This window comes from Protopterus annectens, chromosome 2.part0 (genome assembly GCF_019279795.1).
Source record: "Protopterus annectens isolate FY-2018-M chromosome 2.part0, PAN1.0, whole genome shotgun sequence".
Taxonomy (NCBI): domain Eukaryota; kingdom Metazoa; phylum Chordata; order Ceratodontiformes; family Protopteridae; genus Protopterus; species Protopterus annectens.
Genome location: NC_056728.1, coordinates 7,410,715 through 7,432,120, shown reverse-complemented (window position 1 = coordinate 7,432,120; position 21,406 = coordinate 7,410,715). Strand labels below are relative to the sequence as shown.

At 41.5% G+C, this 21,406-nt stretch overlaps 1 protein-coding gene across 2 annotated transcripts in view; it reads left to right on the top strand.

Moving 5' to 3' along the window:
• SLC29A2 (solute carrier family 29 member 2) overlaps nucleotides 1-21,406 on the top strand; it is a 459,931-nt gene that overhangs the window by 168,405 nt on the left and 270,120 nt on the right. For both annotated transcript variants that reach the window (XM_044060481.1, XM_044060479.1), the window contains exons 6-7: nucleotides 4,686-4,820; nucleotides 17,268-17,365. In XM_044060481.1, coding sequence (XP_043916416.1) covers nucleotides 4,686-4,820; nucleotides 17,268-17,365 — 233 coding nt within the window. The remainder of the gene's footprint in view (nucleotides 1-4,685; nucleotides 4,821-17,267; nucleotides 17,366-21,406) is intronic.

Below are 21,406 nucleotides of genomic sequence, written 5' to 3'. Positions count from 1 at the left end.
TGTTAGGAACCATAGTTCATTTTTTGTGATTTTTCAGCTATCACTTTCCTTCAATGCATTATTATTGTATTGAGGTGATCTAGTGGTCGCAGGCATTATGGGTAAGGGAGGAGCTCGAGATTTGGATCCTAGAATCTTTAGAAAGTGGCTGAGTCAGATCTGAGGGAACATGTGTACTGTTTAATAGCCATCAGTTAAGCACTTGAGTTTTATCACTAATGGAAGCTGTACTAAAGTAAGCGATCTCCACCATTTTAAGGATCATACAGTACATAATGTGTAGCTTATCTAGCCATTACAGGTTGTGTATTACCTGGTGCTTAGTTACCAGGCATACCAAAGTTGAACTTCATCTGTTTAAACATTTAATGCACTCAAAAGTCAAATATGCAGCATATATTTCAACATCAAGTCTCAAAAGTTTAGCTGAAAAAGCTGAGCAGTTTACAGAAAATTTATAAATGACTGCAGTTCCTGAAAGAAGCTTGTGACAGCTTAAAGCCTAATGAAGCTGATGAACATCGGATGCATTGGACCCTGTAAACTACTGATTTCAAATCACAATTCCCAGGTTCTTGGCTCTGGTAGTAGTGGCCAGTGTTAGGGCAGTGGAAATCCATTTTGTTGCTCCTGTGGCTACAGTAACTGCAGTTGGGGAGTCCACAAAGGAAACCCTGACAACAGCCACAGAACTTAACAGGAAAGGAAACCACAATGGGGGATATAAAGACATCTCCATGACAGTTACTTACTCCACTGACTGCAGAATTATAATGGACATCATTAAGGACAACTGGATTATTCTCAAGAATAACCTAGCGCTAAGCAATATACTACCAGAAAAACCTAGCTTCAACATTTGGAGAAACAAGAATGTCAAACATTTTGTTGAAAAAATGAGCAGAAGAACCACGGACTAAATCAACTCCCCAAAGGGTACATTCCCTTGTAGACCCCTCAACTGCAGTTACTGTAAGCACATGAGCAACAAAATGGGTTTTCACTGCTCTAACACTGACCACTACCACCACAGCCCAGAACCTGGTAATTGCAGTAGTTTACAGGGCCCAATGTACCCGATGCTCTGCCTTCTATATCGGGAGAACTATCAACAGACTTAAAACCAGAATTGCTAGACATCTTACAGACATCAGCAACAACAACAAGGCACTAGCTAAACACAACTGAGATCAACCCTGGACACAAGACATTCCAATTTCATATGTTAGATCGCATACCAAAAGAAGAACTATAAGGATCATTAAATAACAGACTGGAAAAATGCGAATTAGAATAGTAGATCAGACTAGAAGCATGTAACCACCAGGACTTAACACTCAGACTTCCATCACCAGCGTTCTCAGTTTTAGGAGACCCCATCACCAAGCTTATTGACAGCTGAACTCTCCTGTTTTAATTTAACTTTGGTAGAGAATTATACAATTGTTTGTTATTAATTTTTAATTATTAATTGGTTATTAGTTGTACTTCTGTGCACAAAAAGTTTTCTTTTGAATTAAAAGGTTCCACCCGAGAGGCAGATCTGAAGATGCATGAGCAAAAGTGCTGCAGACAAGCTATATTTATTCATTTTTAACATGCAGGGATGTTTTTAAGTGGGGTTGCTTTCCTTATTACTTAACTTCTCTTGTATGTTAAAAAAATACAGTTATATAACTGATAATCTGCTGTACACCAACAGCAACATTTAATTTCTATATAAAAAATACCAATCACACAGAACCCAAATTATGAAGTCTTCACTAATGTTTTTTATAAGATCTATAGCAGACCAGCATTTCAGTTTTTCACCCAGTTAGATTTTACTTCCTGATTTCCTGCATACAGTTTCTCTATCCAATCACACAAACAATGGATAGTGTAGTACGTGTTTTAGAAGAGTTAATCTACATAGTTGATTAGATGGTTAACACCTAATGGTACACATTTATGTATCTATATCAAACACACAGACTCCTATTACTATATCCTCCTATGTTCATTTGTAAGTCTTATAGCATACTATTTTTTCAAAGTTCTCTCATTCAAGTTTTACTACTGAATTTCCTGGCTGCAAACACTCCATTCAATCGCACAGAAGCTGGAAGCAAGATAAATACTGGAATATTAAAACCACCAATATTTTAATATATATTCTGAGAGATATTTTAAGTTTTAACCAATCACAATTGTATGTTTGCATTTCTATAGAATTAAATAGAATGTTGAGTTTTTTCTTTGTTTTTGAAATATGTATAAACACAATATTTATTTCTAGTTTCTTTACATAAGCACAGCGCTTATCTACCAATTTATACAAGTTTCACTCAATAAAGATTTGTTGTTTTGCTACTAAGAAATGAAGCTATTTTTAATCACAAGAAAAAGATTTGTTGTTTTAGTACAAAGATCATGAAGCAGTTTTTATTCGCAAAAGTGAAGAAGTTTTGATTGCAACAAGATTTTCTTACTGTTGTTTGAAGTTTAATTTACAAGTATTTCTTACTGCTATTGCTTGGTGTTTTAACTTAGCTCGAATAGCTCAAAAGGCTATTCTTTCGTGTATTTTTTGATACATTTGAGAACATGGTTAATGATCATGTACATTAATTTATCACAAAGTGCCATGAATCTGAAAAAATATAGTATTACTCATTGTTAAAGGTAAGCTAAAGACAATCAACAAAAGAATACTAAACACCCCACCTAGTGCAAATGTGGTGCCTGGTTTTCTAGCAAACATTCCACTGTGTATTTTAAGTATATTAGCTCCTTCTAGAGACATTATAACGAAAACTGTGTGAATACCTTGGCATAATGCCTTTGACAGAACATTGCACAGAGAGATGCTGCACATGCAGTCTTCAAAAAGTACAATGATGAGCATCACAAAGACATCTGTCAAACATTATAGAGTAAATTGCAGCTATACAAAAAACATACTAAGCCAATGCAGTGTAAAAAGCAGGAGCACAACAGTATCTTTCCAGTCATTGAAAAGTTCGTATAGAAAGTACAACCATTTATATATGTAGTTTATTAATCAGGTAAATGAGTTGGTCCGTGGACCCTTTTCAGGCAAAGCATGGGCCACAAGGCAGAAAGTAATTATAACAAAAGGTTCAAGCTATGTATTGTTGAATAAAGTAAAAATTCAGAGAGATTAAAATGAGGAAAATTATGTTCAGGCAGAAAGCAGTTATAACAAAAGATTCAAAAAATGTACATTATAAAAATGGAAATATTCATAGAAGTTAGAACAAAATATTGGTATCCACAGAGACTGAATGAAAAATACTGACGCGTTTGTGCAGTACCAGGCTAATGAATGTGGTACACACATTAAATAGGCAACACAAAAGACTGATGGAAAGTGAACAGAGATTAGTTTATTTTAGTTTATCAGGAGCAAAGATTTGGATGAAGAAAGTTTGAGTGATTAAAGTTCAAGACAGTCGTATGCATGAGTAGAACAGTGAATGCATCCTACAGGCATATATTTCTCCTTTGTGATGGCTGTCTCATGGGTAGTTAACTTACTAAACTACTTACCAGAGTCCCTGTTTTCTTGATCCTAACTGGGTCTTGGACATACTTTATTTCATATACAACCTCAGGAAAATCAGCTGCAAATTGTACACTGTGACAGTTTGTCATGGAACAGAATTACATAGTCCCAGACAGTTAGTCAGCTGTTTCTTCTGTCTCTTCTTATGTGGTACTTTGTGTTAAACAGACTTAAAATGCTTCTAGCTCACTTACAGCTATTAGTGCTGTAATGTTTTCAGTGATTGTTCCCTCATTTATTATTTAGTCTGAATGTCTGAGTGCATATTCTGTACACATTTTTTTTATGCACAACTGTTCATAGCTGAAAAAATAGTTTTTTGTCCATTGTGCTTATCTAAATAAATAAAAGCCAAGGCGTTTATGTTTTAACATATTAGATTGTTAATAACTTTGATCATTGTAAAAACTAGCCGTGTATGTCGTACATGTTGCACATCAGAATGTTTAGCTTTTTATCTGACAAAGTTATCGTAGTAACTAGTTTTATATGTTTGTAACTCTGTATGACATTCTGATAATGATTTTAGTGCCCTGATTTGTAAGACACACTAGGGCAGATTCAGTCAACAAAATATAAATAAGATTGTAGAGAGTGAGTGAGGTGCATCATTTCTGAGCAGAATGAGACCAAGGTGTAAAACTGCAGTTTGTATTGTCTTTCTTTGAAATGACATTATGCGTGTTCGAATGGTAGATGGCATGCTTGAAGCACAGAATTATGCACAGCAGGAACGATAAGCAAAAATGATAAAGAAATAGGAACAGTTTCATTTTGTTATATTGTTGTGTAAGACTTACAAGAGTCTGGTATCATAACACAGACCCGTTTCTAGGCTCAGCAGTCTACTTTGTATGACTGCAGTTAGTAATGTAGAGCAGAACAACTTTGTACGAACAGTAAATTTCCAGGCGTACTGTGCAGTGTCTCATTTACTGTGCTTCACCACTAACTTGCAGCTATTCTGCTCTAACTCTCCTTCAACGTCTTTTCCTCTTGGAGAGGCTGCATGTTGTGCTGACTTTGAATGACTGTAAAATGCCACTAACTGTACCTTTATAACTACTTACAGTGGCCCATTTACCTCTGTTTCATATGATTTCATATTGTTTTGCAGCATTTGGGGCAGTTTCTCAGGGCAGTTTATTTGGACTGGTAGGACTACTGCCACAGAAGTACAGCACTCTTTTCCTGAGTGGCCAAGGCATGGCAGGGACCTTTGCAGCAACTGCAAAGCTGATATCAATGGCAAGTAAGTATGGTATCTGGGATGAGGGGCTTTTTTCAAGGTGCTTCTGTTTTTAGTGCAACAAAAGTAAACATGCTGCAGTTATTTCTGTAAATAATATTTCAAACAGGTAATCAGATGGCTGAGATAGATGTGTGTTTTGTAATTGGCAATCACCAGTCTTTCTTTAGGAGCTGGTAAGAAGACTTTAATAGTCCTAAGAAGATTCTTGAGATATTGTTTTAGTTTGTGAGAGTTGTCAAAGTTTGGGGGCAATGGGTTTACTTCACATCGTGTGTTCTCAGCATTTTGCAGTGGCATTCAAAGAGCATATCTCTAAAAATAGAGCCTTGCATGTTTTGCTGTTAAAGAGGACGCATTATTGCATCTCTGTATTTTTTGTAATGTCACTGTATAGCTCACTTGGCCCATTAGTGCTTGATTGCAGAATTAGTACATCTTCTTGGCTGTGAACTTCCCTGTGTAATCTCAAGAGGTAGAAATATTCTTAGAGTTCTGCAGAGTAAATTGTCATTGCAGACTGAGCTCATTGCACGATCAAATTTTTGCTGCTTGCGATGTTTTTGAGGGGTTTTTTTTACTGAAACTTTGAATGCTAATGACAGAAAACATCCCAAAGAAAAGTATATAATTCGTACCCATTAACTTGAAATTTTAGTAATTTGTACCTTACAATTGTTCATGCTGCTAGCTGATACATTATGTTAAGAGTTGTGTAAGTTATGCGAGGACTTGGAATTACTATCCAGCTCAAAGCAGTCTTCATTCACACTCTTTCCCAGTTCTTAATATCTGCTGCAGTGTCTGCAAATAGCTGTGGTGGACTGTTTTCTTTTTTCCTTAACTCAGCCACAGAGTCATTAAACTGTCTTTTATGAAAATCAAAAGAATATCTGAATTATTTTACTAGGTTTAAGTTTAAAACAATTTTGAAGACGTTTACCACTTGCTCATGGGTCTTTGTATTTGTTTATTTATTTATTTTATCAAACTGTGGAGTTTAGGTCCATGCACCCTTATAAGGAGTGCTGCCACTTTCCTCTTATTTTAATCTCACTGGAAAAAAAAAGTTAAAGAATTTTACAGTGTTATTTCTAGGTTCATAGGATCATAGGAGGTTACTAGGCTAATGGCCCTGGGGCCCTTGTAAGCCATCCCCAAAAAAGAAACATCAGTCAGCACCTGTCGCCCCTGTCAATGAGGGACAAAGGTGGAACCCCCTTGGACAAATTTTTGGTTTCCCATCCACTCATGAAGGTTGCGCTTGAAGAGGGTCAGCAAGGTACTCTGTTTGACATGTATGGGAAGTCTATTCCAGAGATGGGGCAGCCTCTAGGAGACAAACCTGTCTCTTCCAGCAAGTTTTGTTGTTGTTGCATATTAGATTTAGGCCTATCGAGCAGGTAATGCACAAGGAGTTAGACTTATGGATATGGAACATCTCTAGTAGGGCAGGGTCCCATATTGCCTTGTAGGCGAGACACATCACCTCTGAGCAGTCTGTATGATAACGAGTAAAGTGATAGTGATTTGAGCCTGTCCGCATAAGACAGGTGTTGGAAGCCATGAATTCTCTTTGTGAAGTATTTCTGTGGCCTTTCAGTTGGTGCAGGTGTTTGAAGAGGTACATACCAAACTAGGCGTTATACTCAATTATAGGTGTAATGAGGGGGGAGTGCATAGAGGTAATATCCTCCTTTTTTCTGGATGCAATCCCTTTACTTATGAGATGAACCAAGTAAAAGGCATTTCTGACCACTGCCGCCACATGATGGTCGAATGTGAGATTGTTGTCAACCTGAGTACCCAGGTCTCTCAACATGGGTTGTATGCTTAGGGGGTTGCCATTGATGTGGTAATCAGTAGTGACCGTGTTTTTGCAGAATGGTATGATAATACATTTTTTTGCATTTAACTTAAGGCCATGACTTTGGCACCAGTTATTTGTAGCTGTGAGGCCCTCTTGCAGTATGTTAATCGCATTTGGGGAGTCAGTGATGGCACCCAACATGCAGTCATCCGCAAACTTGGTCAACCACAGACCCTTGGTCTTTGCCTGAACCACTGAGAAGTAAATGCCAAATAGTAGGTGTCCCAGGACAGATCCCTAAGGAACACCACTAGTGACAGGTCTGCTGTCGGAGGTGGTGGTGCCTATTTTGACCTTGTGGGTCCTATCTGTGAGCCAGTTGGCCACCCATTTGACGAGATAGGGATTAACACCAAGTTGTGTTAGCTTTTAAATGATGCCCGAGTGAGGAATTGTGTCAAAGGCCTTGGCCAGATCAAGATAAGCTGTATGTACTGACTTTCCCTCATCCAGGGCCTTGGTGACAGTCTCAAAGAAGTCAACTAAATTCAGTAGGCAAGATCTGCCCCTGACAAATCCGAATTGGTTGTTTGGAGATTGCCTATGTCCTTGTTTATGAGATCCATAATAATACGCTCCATGGCTTTACAGATCAGACTTGTCAAGCTAATGAAGTGATAGTTTCCTGGGTCAGTAGTGGTGCCACCTTTGTGCAAGGAGATGACAATGGTGGTTCTTCAGTCTGCTGGAATGAAGCCTGTAATTAGGCTGTGGTTGAATAGGGTGCTCAGAGGCGAAGCTAGTTCTTGCTAGAGATGGTGCAGAATACAGCCTGGGATATTAGCAGGTCCCATGGAAGCTATGTTCTTTGCCTTGGATAGGACCATTAACACTTGATCTATGGAGATGTGAGGTGTGGGACAAGTATCGGGGATGTTGACTGGGCCTTTGGAAGACGATAAGGGGGTGAAGTTTGTCTGAACCTATCAGCTAGTAGGTTGGCTAAGTCGGCAGGATCAGTGTAAGTGGTACCATTAAGTACTAATTTGGAACAAACTTGGGCTTTGCCATGGAGGTTCCTAACGTAACTGAAGAAGGACATGTGATTTATCTTTGTTTTGGAAGCTAGTTTCAACTCATAATTGGCTATGGAGTTTTTCACTAGTGATCTAATTTGCTTGTTGAGGGAGAGAAGGGAGATTTTTCGATTTGGAATTTGTTCCTTTTTACCCTTGGGCAACAGTTTCAACCTTTTGTTGTAAAGCTTGTTGATAGAGGATGTCCACCAGACAGGTTTGTGTTTTCTTGAAAAGCAGGTTTTAGTTCTGTTGGGTATAGCTGAGTCCATGCAGTTGTACAGGTGCTTGTATACTGCACTGGTGTACTGTTCAGCATAGTTGTCTACATCCTCTGAGGGGGGAGGTGGTGTGAAGCTGCTGAGGCACTCCCTTAGGTAAGTGTATTCAGCTTTTGAGAAGTTTTTTAGCCTGGTTACAGCTGGGGGAGGGGTTGGGTGGGATAGAAACTTTGAATTACAGGCTGATGATCTGGTCTCACAAGGGAAGAACATAGGAGTGATGCAGTGGTCACTCATGTTGGTGAGAACCAAGTCCGGTATATTATCTCCCCTTGTGGGAGATGGGACCAACTGGTCTAGTGCGTTGAGTTGATGAAGTCAAGGAATCACTGGGTGAGTGCATTAGTGCAGGAATAGTTGACCCAGTCTATAGTGGGGTAGTAGAAGTCACCAAGGATCAAGGTGTTAGGGGGTACCTTGATGAAATCAAGTAGGTCCAGTTAGGAGGAGTGGGTGTCGTGAGACATGGAGGTGGGGTCTGTAGCTGGCTGTAACTTGGATGGGTGCCTTGCCAACTGTCAGTTGCACCTGAAGTAATTCCAATGCATCATGCTGGTAAACCAGTTTGGAGGTATGCCTGTCTTTAATGAAGATAGAGGCTCCACAACCCTTAGTCTTTCCAACCTCATTTTGCGGTCGAGTGTGGAATGAGGTGTAGCCTGGTAAGGCAGAGGTGCTCACCGCAGCCCTGAACCAAGTTTCTGTGACTGCACAGACATTGGCATCTTTCACTGTGAGGAGAGCCTTCAGTGAGTGCATTTTCAGATTAAGGCTCCTAGCATTGAGCAGCATGACATTCATTTTGCTTTTTGATAGGTCTTTCATGTTGGAAGATTTGTCTTTAGGACATAGCCTAAAAAAGGCACAATGGGGAGCAAGAGCCTTGGCCAAGATCCGGAATCCCTGGGGTGACAGGTGTAGGCCATCTCTGGCAAAGCAACGAGGCCTGTCAGCCATGTCATCCCAGACAGATACTGGATCCCCTTGGAAAGACACCAGAAACTAAGCCAATTGTTGAAGTCAGTCGTTTTTTGTTGGTATTGTGGCATCATTCTTGGTGAAGGTAGGATACTGCTCAGGGTCACACCTACCTGGAGCGCATATTCTGAGAGCTCTGTCTTCACATAATCCATGGAGGTACGTCTCAAGTCATTCACACCAACATGGACAATGACAGAGTCATATTTGTACCTGTTGTGGAGAGACTTAAGTGCATGCGTGATGTGGTAGATTCTAGTGCCTGACAAAATACTGACCGTGACCTTCTCCTTGTTGATCCTGGTGAGGGGGACATCAGTGTGTCTCACTATTGAGTCACCAATGACTAGTATGTTTGGTTTATTGTTATGCCTTATGGGCTACAATGGTCTATTGTTATGCCTACTGCACTGTGTTTGTGAGACACTGGTGTGTTGACTACTTTGTGCGATGTAATTGGCATTGTGTGTGGAATGTTTGTGAGTGTGTTTCGGGGGTCTCTGTTGTTTAGGTAAGTTTTTCTTGAGGACCCCTGCATAGGTGGATGTGTGGCTCTGTGATGTGGGTGGTATGGTGCTTGTACTGGCAATCTCCTCTTTGTCAGGACTACTGACTGTGGTGTGAGAGAGCATGGATTCTAGCTTACTGATGTAGACGCATCTCTCGCAAATAGAAGAATTATGTGCTAGGAGAAGGGGACTGCCCATGAATATGAGGCAGTTGCTACACTGTCTCAGTATGTCCATGTCGACCAGACTGGCAGGGGAAACTGATGGGAATTGTCCAGTCATAGTGCTCTGAATACTTGGTGGACTTAGGGAGTGCAGGGTTTGATGAGAGTTTGTCCACAACAACCCTAAATGTAAAATAACTGGCATTAAACACACGTGCTAAAACCAAAACAAAGACTCTTAGAATAGCAGACAAATTTAATCAGGCTACTAACAAGCAGTAATAAGTGCAGAGTAAGAGCACTTGAACACTTAAGAGCACACAGAACAGCAAACTAAAATAATAAAGAAGGTAGAAGACAGTTAAAGTATTTTTTTTTTTTTTTAGTGGAGAGGGGTGGAATAGAGCACAAATAAGAGACTACAGGGGGTTGCCCTTCCCAAATGCTCTCTCTCTCTTTGTACACAGTGGATAAAGCTGAAGAGATGGGACTGGTAGCAGTTTCTGAAATCAAAATATGATCTCACTGGACTCAGTTGAGTGAGCAAATGAGATGGGCCCAGAAGGAGTGTTCAAAGACAAATTTACAGGAGGGGTGGGCAATTCCAAAGCCACCAAGATTTAATACCACAACAAGAACAGGGAGGGAGGGTGGCAGACAACTACAGTGAGACCACAATATTCATTGAAACAAATAAACAAAACAGATAAGTAAAATGCAGTACTATCTGTAACACTGCATATGCAGAACAAAGTGTACTTAGCTTGTAATACAGTCGATTGCAGGTAGATAGCAGCCAGCCAAACAGCTCAGATATTGAGCAGAAATATTCACATTAAAAGATGTCAGTGCTCTTGACACTTTGTTTTCTTCTAGTATTTTTTCGTCCTGTGTGTTCCTTGCAATGTTGGATTTCTGGTAATCCGTGAATCTTTGTCATAAAAATTCTAGGCATCTTGACAAAAGAATCCAGTATTTTAAGTAGTTCAGAAACTTTAATAAGTAATCTATGCTTCATATAAAAAAAGAAAAAAAACCAGCAATAATATACTTCAATAGCTCTACAGCTTAAAAGCATCTGAACAGGTCGTCCAGAAACAAGAGACCGGGGTAGGTTTTTTTGAGTTTGATACTAATTGACGGTGGTGGTGCTGCGGTAGCGTTGTCGCCTCACAGTAAGACGCTGTCCAGTTCGATTCTCAGCTAGAGCGTTTTCTGCGTGTAGACATGCGTGAATGGGCGTACCTTCGTTGAAGGTTGTGCGTCAGGGCTGGTAACTCGGCACATAAAAATCAACTACCAGTCATTAGCGGACCGTAGTTTCCGCTGTGGCTACCCCTAACCGGGAAAAGCCGAAAGACTCAACAACAACTAATTGACGGTCTCCACAGAGGTCTAAGCATAACACAGAAGGCAGTGACATAAACATTTTAAAGATGCAGGATGCTGTATACTTGTGCTTGGCTAGTCTAGTAGTAGACTTCCATCTGTGCTCACATAGTACCTATTTTCTTCTGGGTAGTTGAACGAGTTGGGTTACAGACATTCTGCTTTAATTGTATTGCAATTAATATAATAATGCCTTGCAGCTAGTTACCTGTTTATCAGCTGTGCTTCAGAATATTACATTCAGACACATGGCATGTATCCAAGTGTGTCTTCATACACTTACATGGCATGCATGCATGTGAGTGTGCACAAACATATGTACACGTATTCCTGCACAGTCACGGCCTGTATATGTGTATCCATATATGTACATGGCAGACGTATGCACGTCCATTCTGATATATGGCATTCTCACATGCATATCCATGCATACACGGTTTCCTTCATACATATACAGGATACTCACACGTGTGCCCATGTAAATATGGTGCTTTGTATGCATGTGCATCTACACATACTCAACGTGCATGTATATATCCATAAACAATATGTGGCATGCACATATCTATGTGTCTGTAAGCATACATGGCATAAATGCATATAAACGGCATGTGAATAAAGTGTTACATACACATGTAATTTCAGAAACATGCAGAAATATAATATCTGTAATAAAAAACTTAGATAGCAAACCAAATACCCAAACACAAAAGGGTGACCCATCATATAAATGTCCCCACACATTCACTATTGACCCAGTATCCACCCGTGTAATAAAAAAAAAATGCAAAAATTGAAGGCCACCACACTAGTTGCAAATTACTTACCAGGTGAATATGATGGTATGTGCTGTTCGTTTTTTATTCTGATAAATCTATTTGTAAAAGAATGATGACTCCTACTCTTATTATCTCCCCACAGAAGTAGATATACCACAAGATTCAGTCCTGGGCTCATTACGCTTTCAATATATTTCTGATGATATTCATGTGCGTCAAAACTTGCCTAATACAATATGCAGATGACTCCATGCAGGTCTGCTTTGCGTCTTCAATCTGTAGGCTACAAACTCTCATCCCAAAATCATTCTCATCTGGCTAGAGGATTCTTATCTTCTGTTTAATCCCAAGAAAACTAAATAAATGATGTTCAGACCGAAATGCTCATAGCAGGAGAATCCAGACCTTCAGATTCTTTCAGCTGCAAAATTATAACTGAAGTAGTATCACACCCTAAACTTTCAAAGGGTGATAATCAGTAGCAAACTAATGTTTGACCTTGTCATTCAGAAAGCAATTTATAAAGAACCTTATATAAGTCAAAACAATAACTAACTGACCATGCTAGAAAAACTACTGCCTCCACCTGTCTTATTCCAAGTGTAACCTATGCATTTGCCATATTCTTAAAAATTCAGAAGACATAAATAACCAAATGAGAATTCTACAACAGCAGCCAAGTATGCCACAAACTTGGCATGCCATATGCATCACTGCGTACCTTACAAAAGTTAAACTGAATGAAATTACTTCAACTCCTTAATTTCTCTCAACTAAATAGAGCACATAAAGTACTATATTGCCCAGAATGAGTGCCATCTTTCTCTATCTTCCAGCTTAACTTGCCAAAGTGAAATACAAAAACACTCACCCATGATCAACCTCTACATTCTGTCAAAATTGCTCAAACTAAGAACCATAATGTCTTTAAATCAGTGCTCAAGAAATATCTGATATCCACTACCAAATGTGACTGTTACACAACATCAGGATAGCTTGAAACACATATTTTATTTATTTTGAATTTGTTAACATTATGAGTAACCTTAGGGAAAACAAAACCCTACTGAACTTACATTTATCCTTTCAGTTCTTTACTCTCTTAACCAAGCCCATCCCTGGCTTAATTCACATCCTCCCCTTCTCTATCTGTACTACAACTCAACACTCAGGTTATATAACAAGTGAAACTGACTGCTGTTTCAGAAATCTGTCACTTCGCTTCTCCATTTCTCTCCTCATTCACTTTTTCATTCTATCTCTGCATCTTTGACTAAATTTTTACCAACTCTGACTAAAAGACTGCTGTTCACATTTATGTTTACTGCAAATCCATATAATGATAACTTAGGACTATTCCTTTCTTATATTAACAGATTCTTCTGTTTTATAACAATAAGTTTATTATTCCTTCCTACGTCTCTAACCAGACAGTGCATTCTAGAAATGACACTTTGATTTATATTTCATATTACTAGTTTGGGTTTGCTATTTATCCTTTTAGCTAATTCTTGTTCTAATGCTGTAAATTTTTATATACTTAATCCACTACCTTAGAGTTCGTAAAGTAAGCAAGTTGACAACCAAGAGACAGAGCAAACTGCAAACCATATTGACAGTGACCAATATGTGTCCAGGTATTAGCTACTACCTTTCTGGTGAACTGCCACAAAGATTTAGTAGAAGTATCCCTCAGCTTCTCTACAACTAAGCAAATGAGCCATCTCATGAAATTTAATTTTAATAAAAAGGATCTCAGAAAAGCATAGGGCAATAAAGAAAACCATAATCACATCACAACAATTCCAAGAATATGAAATGAACTGCTGTGGAACAGTTGAAATACAGCTCTGTGTACACCGTGTAGCAGATCCAGACCCAGGATAATAGGTAAACAAAAATTTCATTAGCACAGCAGAACTCCATCAAGCTTAGTACATCAAAACTAATCAATATAAAGTTCTGCGGCATGCAATTTAGCTCCTGGCTTGCCTACTAGGCAAACATCCATCTAAAGGGGACAAGCAGCATTCAGCAACAAGGGAACAAGATATAGCTAATTAGTCAGGAAAAAAAAAAACACTCGGGACAAGAAACAAGCAGATGTAATGGGATCCTATCTCGCCTACATTCATAACTGATGGGACTGATGGGTTCGAAGCCGATCCGTCGGCTTCGACTCGGCCACTATACACTAGAACGAAGTCTCTCATTGGCTGGGCTACCCCTTATCCCATAATGCACCATACCTGCTTCCCCAGATCTTGTTTGTTCGCTTTCATACATACATACAGGTACAGAGTTTCCCTTAGATTGAATCCTTCCTTTTTGCCTAAGGTAGCATCCCCTTTATGTATTCAGCAATCATTGGAGCTCCCAGTTTTCTTTCCAAATTTTTCTAATGGAGCAGAATATACCTTCCACCAGTTGGATGTTCACAGGCAACTGCGTTTTTACTTGGATAGGACCTCTCAGACTCGAAAATCTGACCAACTGTTTGTGTCTTTTGCGGAGAATAGGTTAGGTCTTCCAGTTGCCAAAGCCACCATTGCCAAAGCATCTCTTTCATTTATTCCCAGTCAGGCAGAGAGTTGCCTTTCCCAATCAAAGCTCATTCTACCAGGGCTATGTCCACCTCTATAGCCTTTCATTCCAAAGTTTCAATAGATGATATTTGTGCGGCTGCTACTTGGTCTTCTCCGCACACCTTCATTTCTCATTATAAGCTTGATGTGGCTTCCCGAGGCAGAGCTTCATTTGGTTCCGCAGTTCTCAGGAGTGTGTTCCAGTGAGCCACCCGGGGTTTTAGGTGTTAGGGACGCTGTCCCATCAGTTATGAATGTAGGCAAGATAGGATCCCATTACATCTTTTAGTTATGTACTTACCATAACTTTAGATGTATGGGATCCATCTCGCCTACATTCATACATACCCACCCTCCTTCCCCCTACCTTTTGGATTTGGAGGAAACATTGGTCTTGCTGAGCTCTTCTCTGGAAGGTTTTTAGTTGGTTACAGTTATTGGTATGTTTTTCTGTACCTGTATGTATGTATGAAAGTGAACAAACAAGATCTGGGGAAGCAGGTGTGGTGCATTATGGGATAAGGGGTAGCCCAGCCAATGAGAGACATTGTTCTAGTGTATAGTGGCCAAGTCGGAGCCGATCCCATCAGTCCCATCAGTTATGAATGTAGGCGAGATGGATCCCATACATCCAAAGTTATGGTAAGTACATAACTAAATGTTTGACTGAACCATTCAAACTCTTACAAGCAATTGGTAGCTATAACCACTAAGCTCAAAGTCAGCAATAGTCAGCCCTAAGTCTCTGTTCTGCTATCAGGTCCACACCCAAATGAAGCAAGGGCAGATAACAAAATCTGTTTAGTGTAGCACATCCAAACTCAGGTTAAAAAAAAAAAGTCATTATACAAACAAAATTGTTAGTGTAGCAGGATTTCTACAAGCTCAGTACACCTTAGCCCAGTACTATAAAGCCATAGGATTCCTTAGTATTTTTTATTTTTAAATTAATACATTTTAGTTAGAGTAGAGCAGTATTAGGGAAGGTCAGATGAGTGTCATTCCTCATTCCAAACTACATTTGTGAGAACCATGCAAAGAGTTGTATACAAAAGTTTTTAATCATGTTATCTGCTGCAGAAACTCTTCACAAAACATGAATTAAGTCCTAGCTGCTACTGCATTCCATGTATATAATGAAGTATTTTTTGCCACTGTGCATACCACAATCAAGCCTCCTCCAAAGGCACTTGAGCCTGTTTGTTCACCCATACCAGGTATCCCCAGTATGGAGATGAGAGTCATCTGGAGACCCAATCATCCGTGTAGTCGTGAGGGTGTCTTATACCTCTGCCTGTATCCCAACATCCACACTTGCACTATGAGAGAGAGCATGTATGCTCAGCCAGGTAGTATATCTTGCCCCTCCTCACCCCAAACAGGAGCCTTTTGACATCCGTGCTTGTCTGTCCCAGCCAAGTGCAAGCTGTGAAAGTTTTTCTCTGTGGCTTTAACTTCACTCCCTGCTGGCTGACATGAGTGTCCATATCACCACAGAGCCTCCTGTACACTTCCACGTCATCCCTGACATATGTGTGTTCCCACATACATGATGAGAAGGGCTACCATTACCTGCTTGGGAGAGTCAAATCTGTGCTACCAGAGATACAGCCTTAACTTGGTCATTGCTCAAACCTTTTTAGAATTCCTGTTTGAGAGTTTTTGCTAGTTTTAACTGTGTTCTATAAATATTTACCCGCTTCATTCACTCTTGAAATAGCGTAGTTCGGTTCTTTGAATACTCACCATAGCAGGAGAATGGTCTTGTGCATTAAATGCTGTTTTTACTCTCTTGTTTTCCTCTCTAATGAAAATGCTTGTATTAGTGCATATTATTATTACTTTATGTTAAATAAAAAGACTAAGGGCCAGATTCGATAAAGCCTACACTAAGTGTACGCCAAGTGTATACAGTATGTATTCAGTAAAATTCTTATCACATTTTTTGTGCTTTCTAGTCATTCAGAAGGATTTCACTAAGTGCACATGTCTGTACTTTGTGTTAACCTTTATGAATCCATTTCAATATTTAAAGCTGCAAGAATATCAGTAGGAAAACTAAAATTAGGAGGAAGAAGGTGTGCTTTATGTCTCTGTTGTGTGTTCACTCAGAACAGTGTACACAGTGTAGGCATTATTGAATCCTACGGTAAGTGTCTGTAACATCCTTGTGTGTCCTCTCATATTCTTACAGTATACTGCAGCATGCATTCCTGAAAGGGCAAATACAACAAAAGATAACAGTATAGATGTAGAGCTTCATCTATATATGACATCAACAGATATGAGAATGGGTACCCCAGTCACCGTACTAAATGAATAAAATGCATGCAAGTTGTTTTTTGTTTTGGTTTAGTATTTACGTAGGCAGCACAAAGTATGGGCATTACTGTAGTTTGTTTTTTATTTACTAGTTAAGTACTCAACCATTTTTGGTTATGACCCCAGAAATTGTTAACAAGTGGACTGGAGGAGAAGCATCTATCATCATTTTGGAGAAAGTAGTTAGGCAGTATTTTTGTTGCTTTGACAATATAACACCAAGTAGTTCACTGTTTTTAAGGTGAACATAATCCATATAAAGATCATCTATTGTGACCAGACCAGAGAGTGATTATAAAGTTGATTTCTGTTTTATAGAAATACTTATTTTGATTCCAGTAGGTTTGATTAAAATAAGTGCCCTATAACAGTGTCAATATCACCAACTTTTTTTTTTTTTTTTTTTTTTTACATTTCAATGATGGAAATGGCAGCAATCCATTTGTGGCGGTACAGTGTTGAATCAAATCAGTGTGTTGTCAATGAATCAGATGTGTCTGTATACTTAAATTTATCTTAGATTTTAGACTGATTGAGTGTCTCTGTCTTTGAATTAGATGCGACAGATAAGGAGACATCTGCACTTGCTTATTTCATCACAGCTTGCTTTGGAATGTTGATTGCGATTGTCTGCTTCCTGACCTTGCCTTATTTGGTAAGTATCTGTAGTGGGCTTTGGTGCATGCATTTGGTTTGGTAAAAGACAAAAAGCACAAAGCTTTGAAGTTCACATGATTTGCATGATCTTTGCTATAGTGCAACAAATGCACTGCTTTTGTCTTTTAATTTTTGGAGTCCTTTAGAAGGTGGCTCAGCTTTGTCAGAGCAAGACTGACTGAAAAGTGTACCTGAAGTTGTCTTCATTTGTCCTTCAACCTGTGAGTACTTGAATCTGACTGGCTTCGACTCGGCCACATTTCTAGCGTCTCATCCAAGCTCCAAGCTCCTCCCCTATCCATAATGCCCCTCTCTTCCTCCTCCCTTCAGATCTCGTTTGCCGCCTCTCTATTAGCCTCATGATCTGCTGCGCTGAGCGCCTTTTTGGAAAGTGACATTTTTTATGGGCTTAAATCTTTCTGTCCAGTTTCTTCCTTCTACCTTTTCTATCACCTCCCCTCCGCGTTCGCGTTGGTGATTAAAAAAAAAAAAAAAAACTTCCCTTCTTTCATTAGGAGTGTGTGCGCGTGAGTGTGTCTGTGTGTTTGGGCTTCTCCCTTTTAGGTATGTCGGAGACTCCCAAACTGGGATTTCATAAGTGCACAAAGTGTGGCCACAAGCTTTCCCCAGCTGATGGCGACACTCTGTGCGTTGAGTGTTTAGAGGTGGCCCATCTAGAGTCCTTCTCAATCTGCGCGGGGTTCAGTCCCCGTGCATTGATCGACAGGAGGAACAAACTGAAATTGAAAGGCCTTCTCCCTGCTCCTACCACCAGGGCCCAGACCTCTAGTTCTTCTACTACCCCTGCTTCTTCCATCTCCACCCCAGCCTCTGGGACTCAACCTCCCACTAATAGGACCGAGGATGGAGACAAACATAAGCATAGGGACAAACCTAGGAAGCGGTCCCTTGACCTCTTGTCATCTGTAGGTCCCCCAGCCAAAATCAGCTCGGCTTCGAGAGTGGTGTCTCCCCGGCTCTGTTCCCCTCACTTCTTCCTGGAACTGGAGGTGCTTCGGAGCCACTCCCTGGCCTCGGCATCCCCCTACCTCCCCTTTAGGCCGGTGTCGGTGGCCTCCTCGTCCAGATCAAACTGTAATCTTTCTCAAGCCAAGGTGGACCAGATGACGCCAAGATTGATCTGCACCCAGATACAGATGGGGATCTTACCTGCCCCCTCCCCCTCTGGATCTGGCGGCATGCAGTCTAGCTTCATTCCAATTAGTTCTTCTCCGATCCGACCCTCTGTTTTGGAGTTCTCGGATCAGAGGATACTTGGCATTGATGGGTCGGCACCGACAATATCTGGTACCTCGACACTGGCCATTAACTTGGCCGGTTCTGATATGTCCAGCTCTTGGAGCCATAGCTTCAGCTCCAGATCCGAGGGGATGGTTTTGGCTCCGAGTTTTTCAGAGCAGAGCCTTGCAGTTGGAGTCTCGGCGCCTGGAGGTTCGGCTCTGGCTCCCCCATTGATGCAGAGGGCTGCCGACCCGTCTGTAGCCCCTTCTCAGACGGTTCATTTTTCTTTTGCCTTTGTCATGGTGGAGAGGGTTTTCTCAATTCCATCGAGACCCTTGACGATCTTGCCTTTGGAGTCCACCCTGGCTCCCTCTGTTTCTGGATTCTGCCATCCTATTACTTCAGGGACAGCCTGTCACCTCTTTGCCCTGGGGAGCTCCTGCACATGAGCAGTCAGATATTTTCGAGTCCTCCCCAGAGACTCCCCTTGAGGAGGTGCCTCAAAAACATACATGTAAAAGGAGGCCCATGGACTCCTCAGCGGAGTCTCTCATGGCGGACACCAATTTGGATGAAAGGGAGCGTTCCCCTGATCACCCACACACACACACACACACGAGGATCCTTTGTCGGTGAGGGGGTGGTCTGTCCAGAAACCCAACCCGGACGAATCGGTGTTCCTGGAGGCATTAGCGCAGGACCCTCTTCATCCGGGGTGTCCCCTCCCGCGGATCCACTGGTGGATGTAATTACATCTCGGGCATGGAAGGAACCTGACACTATGGAGCCAATCCCGAAATGCTCTTACAAGATATTGAGGGACCCCCTGTTGATGCCATTGTAGTGGTGCAGGAGAACTCCACTGTTCGTCCACTAGACCGAGAGTCCAGGAGATGGACCGCTTTGGGAAGTGGGTGTACACTTCAGACACGTTTTCGGTACGTGCACTGAACTATATGGTACACGTAATTAGACTCCAGTGAGACCTAGTCAAGGAGATCGCTGAGTCTACCCCAGGGTCCAGGTTGGTGGAGGACAAAAAAGTTTTCTCCTCTCATATGGCCACCCTCACATCAATTGCTAACACCTCTACGCAGCTTCTCTCTCATGCTACTGAGGGTGCCACTAGAGCTGTCTGGATGGGCGTTGCCATTAGGTGTCACACCTGGCTCCAACTATGTGCATTCTTGGAACCCTTTAAGGCGTCTTTTACTAACACCCCATATGACGATTCCACCCTCTTTGGAAAGTCGGTACGCAGCACTCTTGTTCAGAGTGAGGAAGACTCTGTCTGCCATCAGAATCCGCTTCTCCGCCCAATTAGCGGAGGGCAAAGAAAAAGATGTGGTTCCAAAAATCTCAGAGCTACTCCCAGGACGCTCAGGACTCGCCTTCCCCTACAGGCAGAGGAGGATTCAATAGAGGCTGCCCCCAAGGCAGAGGGGGGTCCGAGGAACCAGGGGGTCTCGAGAGCCTTTCTCAGACAGGCCTGCGCAGCAGCCCTGCAGGGTTGCCCGGCTGCTCGGCTCTGGAGGCAGTTGGGAGACACCTCTCACTACACCCAACGGCCTGGGAGTCAATCACAGATGATTGTTGGGTGTTGCAGATCATATCCAGAGGCTATTCAATCCCCTTCATTCAGCCAACGCTCCCGCCCAAACCACCTGCTGGACATTCCACTCCCGCAAAGGGAGGAGGCAGCACTGGAAATTACAAAGCTGCTAGAAAAGTGAGTCATCCAGCCTGTCCCCCTAGACCAGTCCACATTAGGTATCTATTCCAGATTCTTTTTAGTCCCAAAGAAAACGGGGGATTTAAGACCTATTCTGGATCTTTCCACCTTAAATTTGTCAGTTGCCAAGACAAAATTCCAAATGGTCACTCTTCAGTCTATTCTGCCTTCCTGCAGGAGAATGACTGGATGTGCTCGGTTGATCTCCAGGACGTATACTACCACATGAAGATGGACAGGCGCTCTCAGAGGATCTGAAGTAGGATATTCATTTGTCTGCAACCTGTGGGTTATGGATCCGATATCGGATCCGAACCGGGCATTTTTTCAGCTATATGGAAAGCTCTCAGCTCCTCCCCTCACCCATAATGCCCTGCCTACCCTCATGACCTCAGATCTTATTTTGTGGTGCAGCTGGTAGCTGGATGGGTACACATAGCTCAACCAAGTGAACTCTTTCCTTGTTTAAAAAACAGAAAATTTTTTGTTTTTAACCAAATAAGTGTTCTTTAAGTAAGACTCTTCTTTTTTATATAGACTGTTTAAATTTTTTTTATTAAGTAATAATTTTATTCCCTCCGAGGCTGTGTGACCTGTGTGTTGTGTTTTGTTTGTTGTTTGTTGTTTCTGTAACTTTGTTTTTTATGGCTTTTATTTTTACACTTATATCTATGGAAAATAAATGCTCCGGAGTGTAAATAAATATCGTCTCAGTAAGCCACCTTCCACCTCGATAAAGTGGTCCACCTCTTGGGGCACACCCTCCATCTTGTTGTTGAATTTGCAGGGTTCATCCAGCGAAGGGAAAGCGAGAGGGTCCCCAGTCTTGGGGAGGGGGAGCCGGACCGGCTGGTCGCCCGCCTCCCTTCGCGCCCGGACTGTGTCTCTCCCGCTCAGCCGGGCCCTGCTCCTGCCTGCTCCCTCCCCTGTCTGGAGGAGAGGATGAGGAGGACTCAGCCTCCTGCTTCGGAGAAGCAGAGGGCGCCGGTACTTTGGGGACCCCCCCATGCGCCAAGGCGCCGCCGGTTCGTCCCCCTCTCTCTTCTCGGCTCTGCCAGCCTCGTC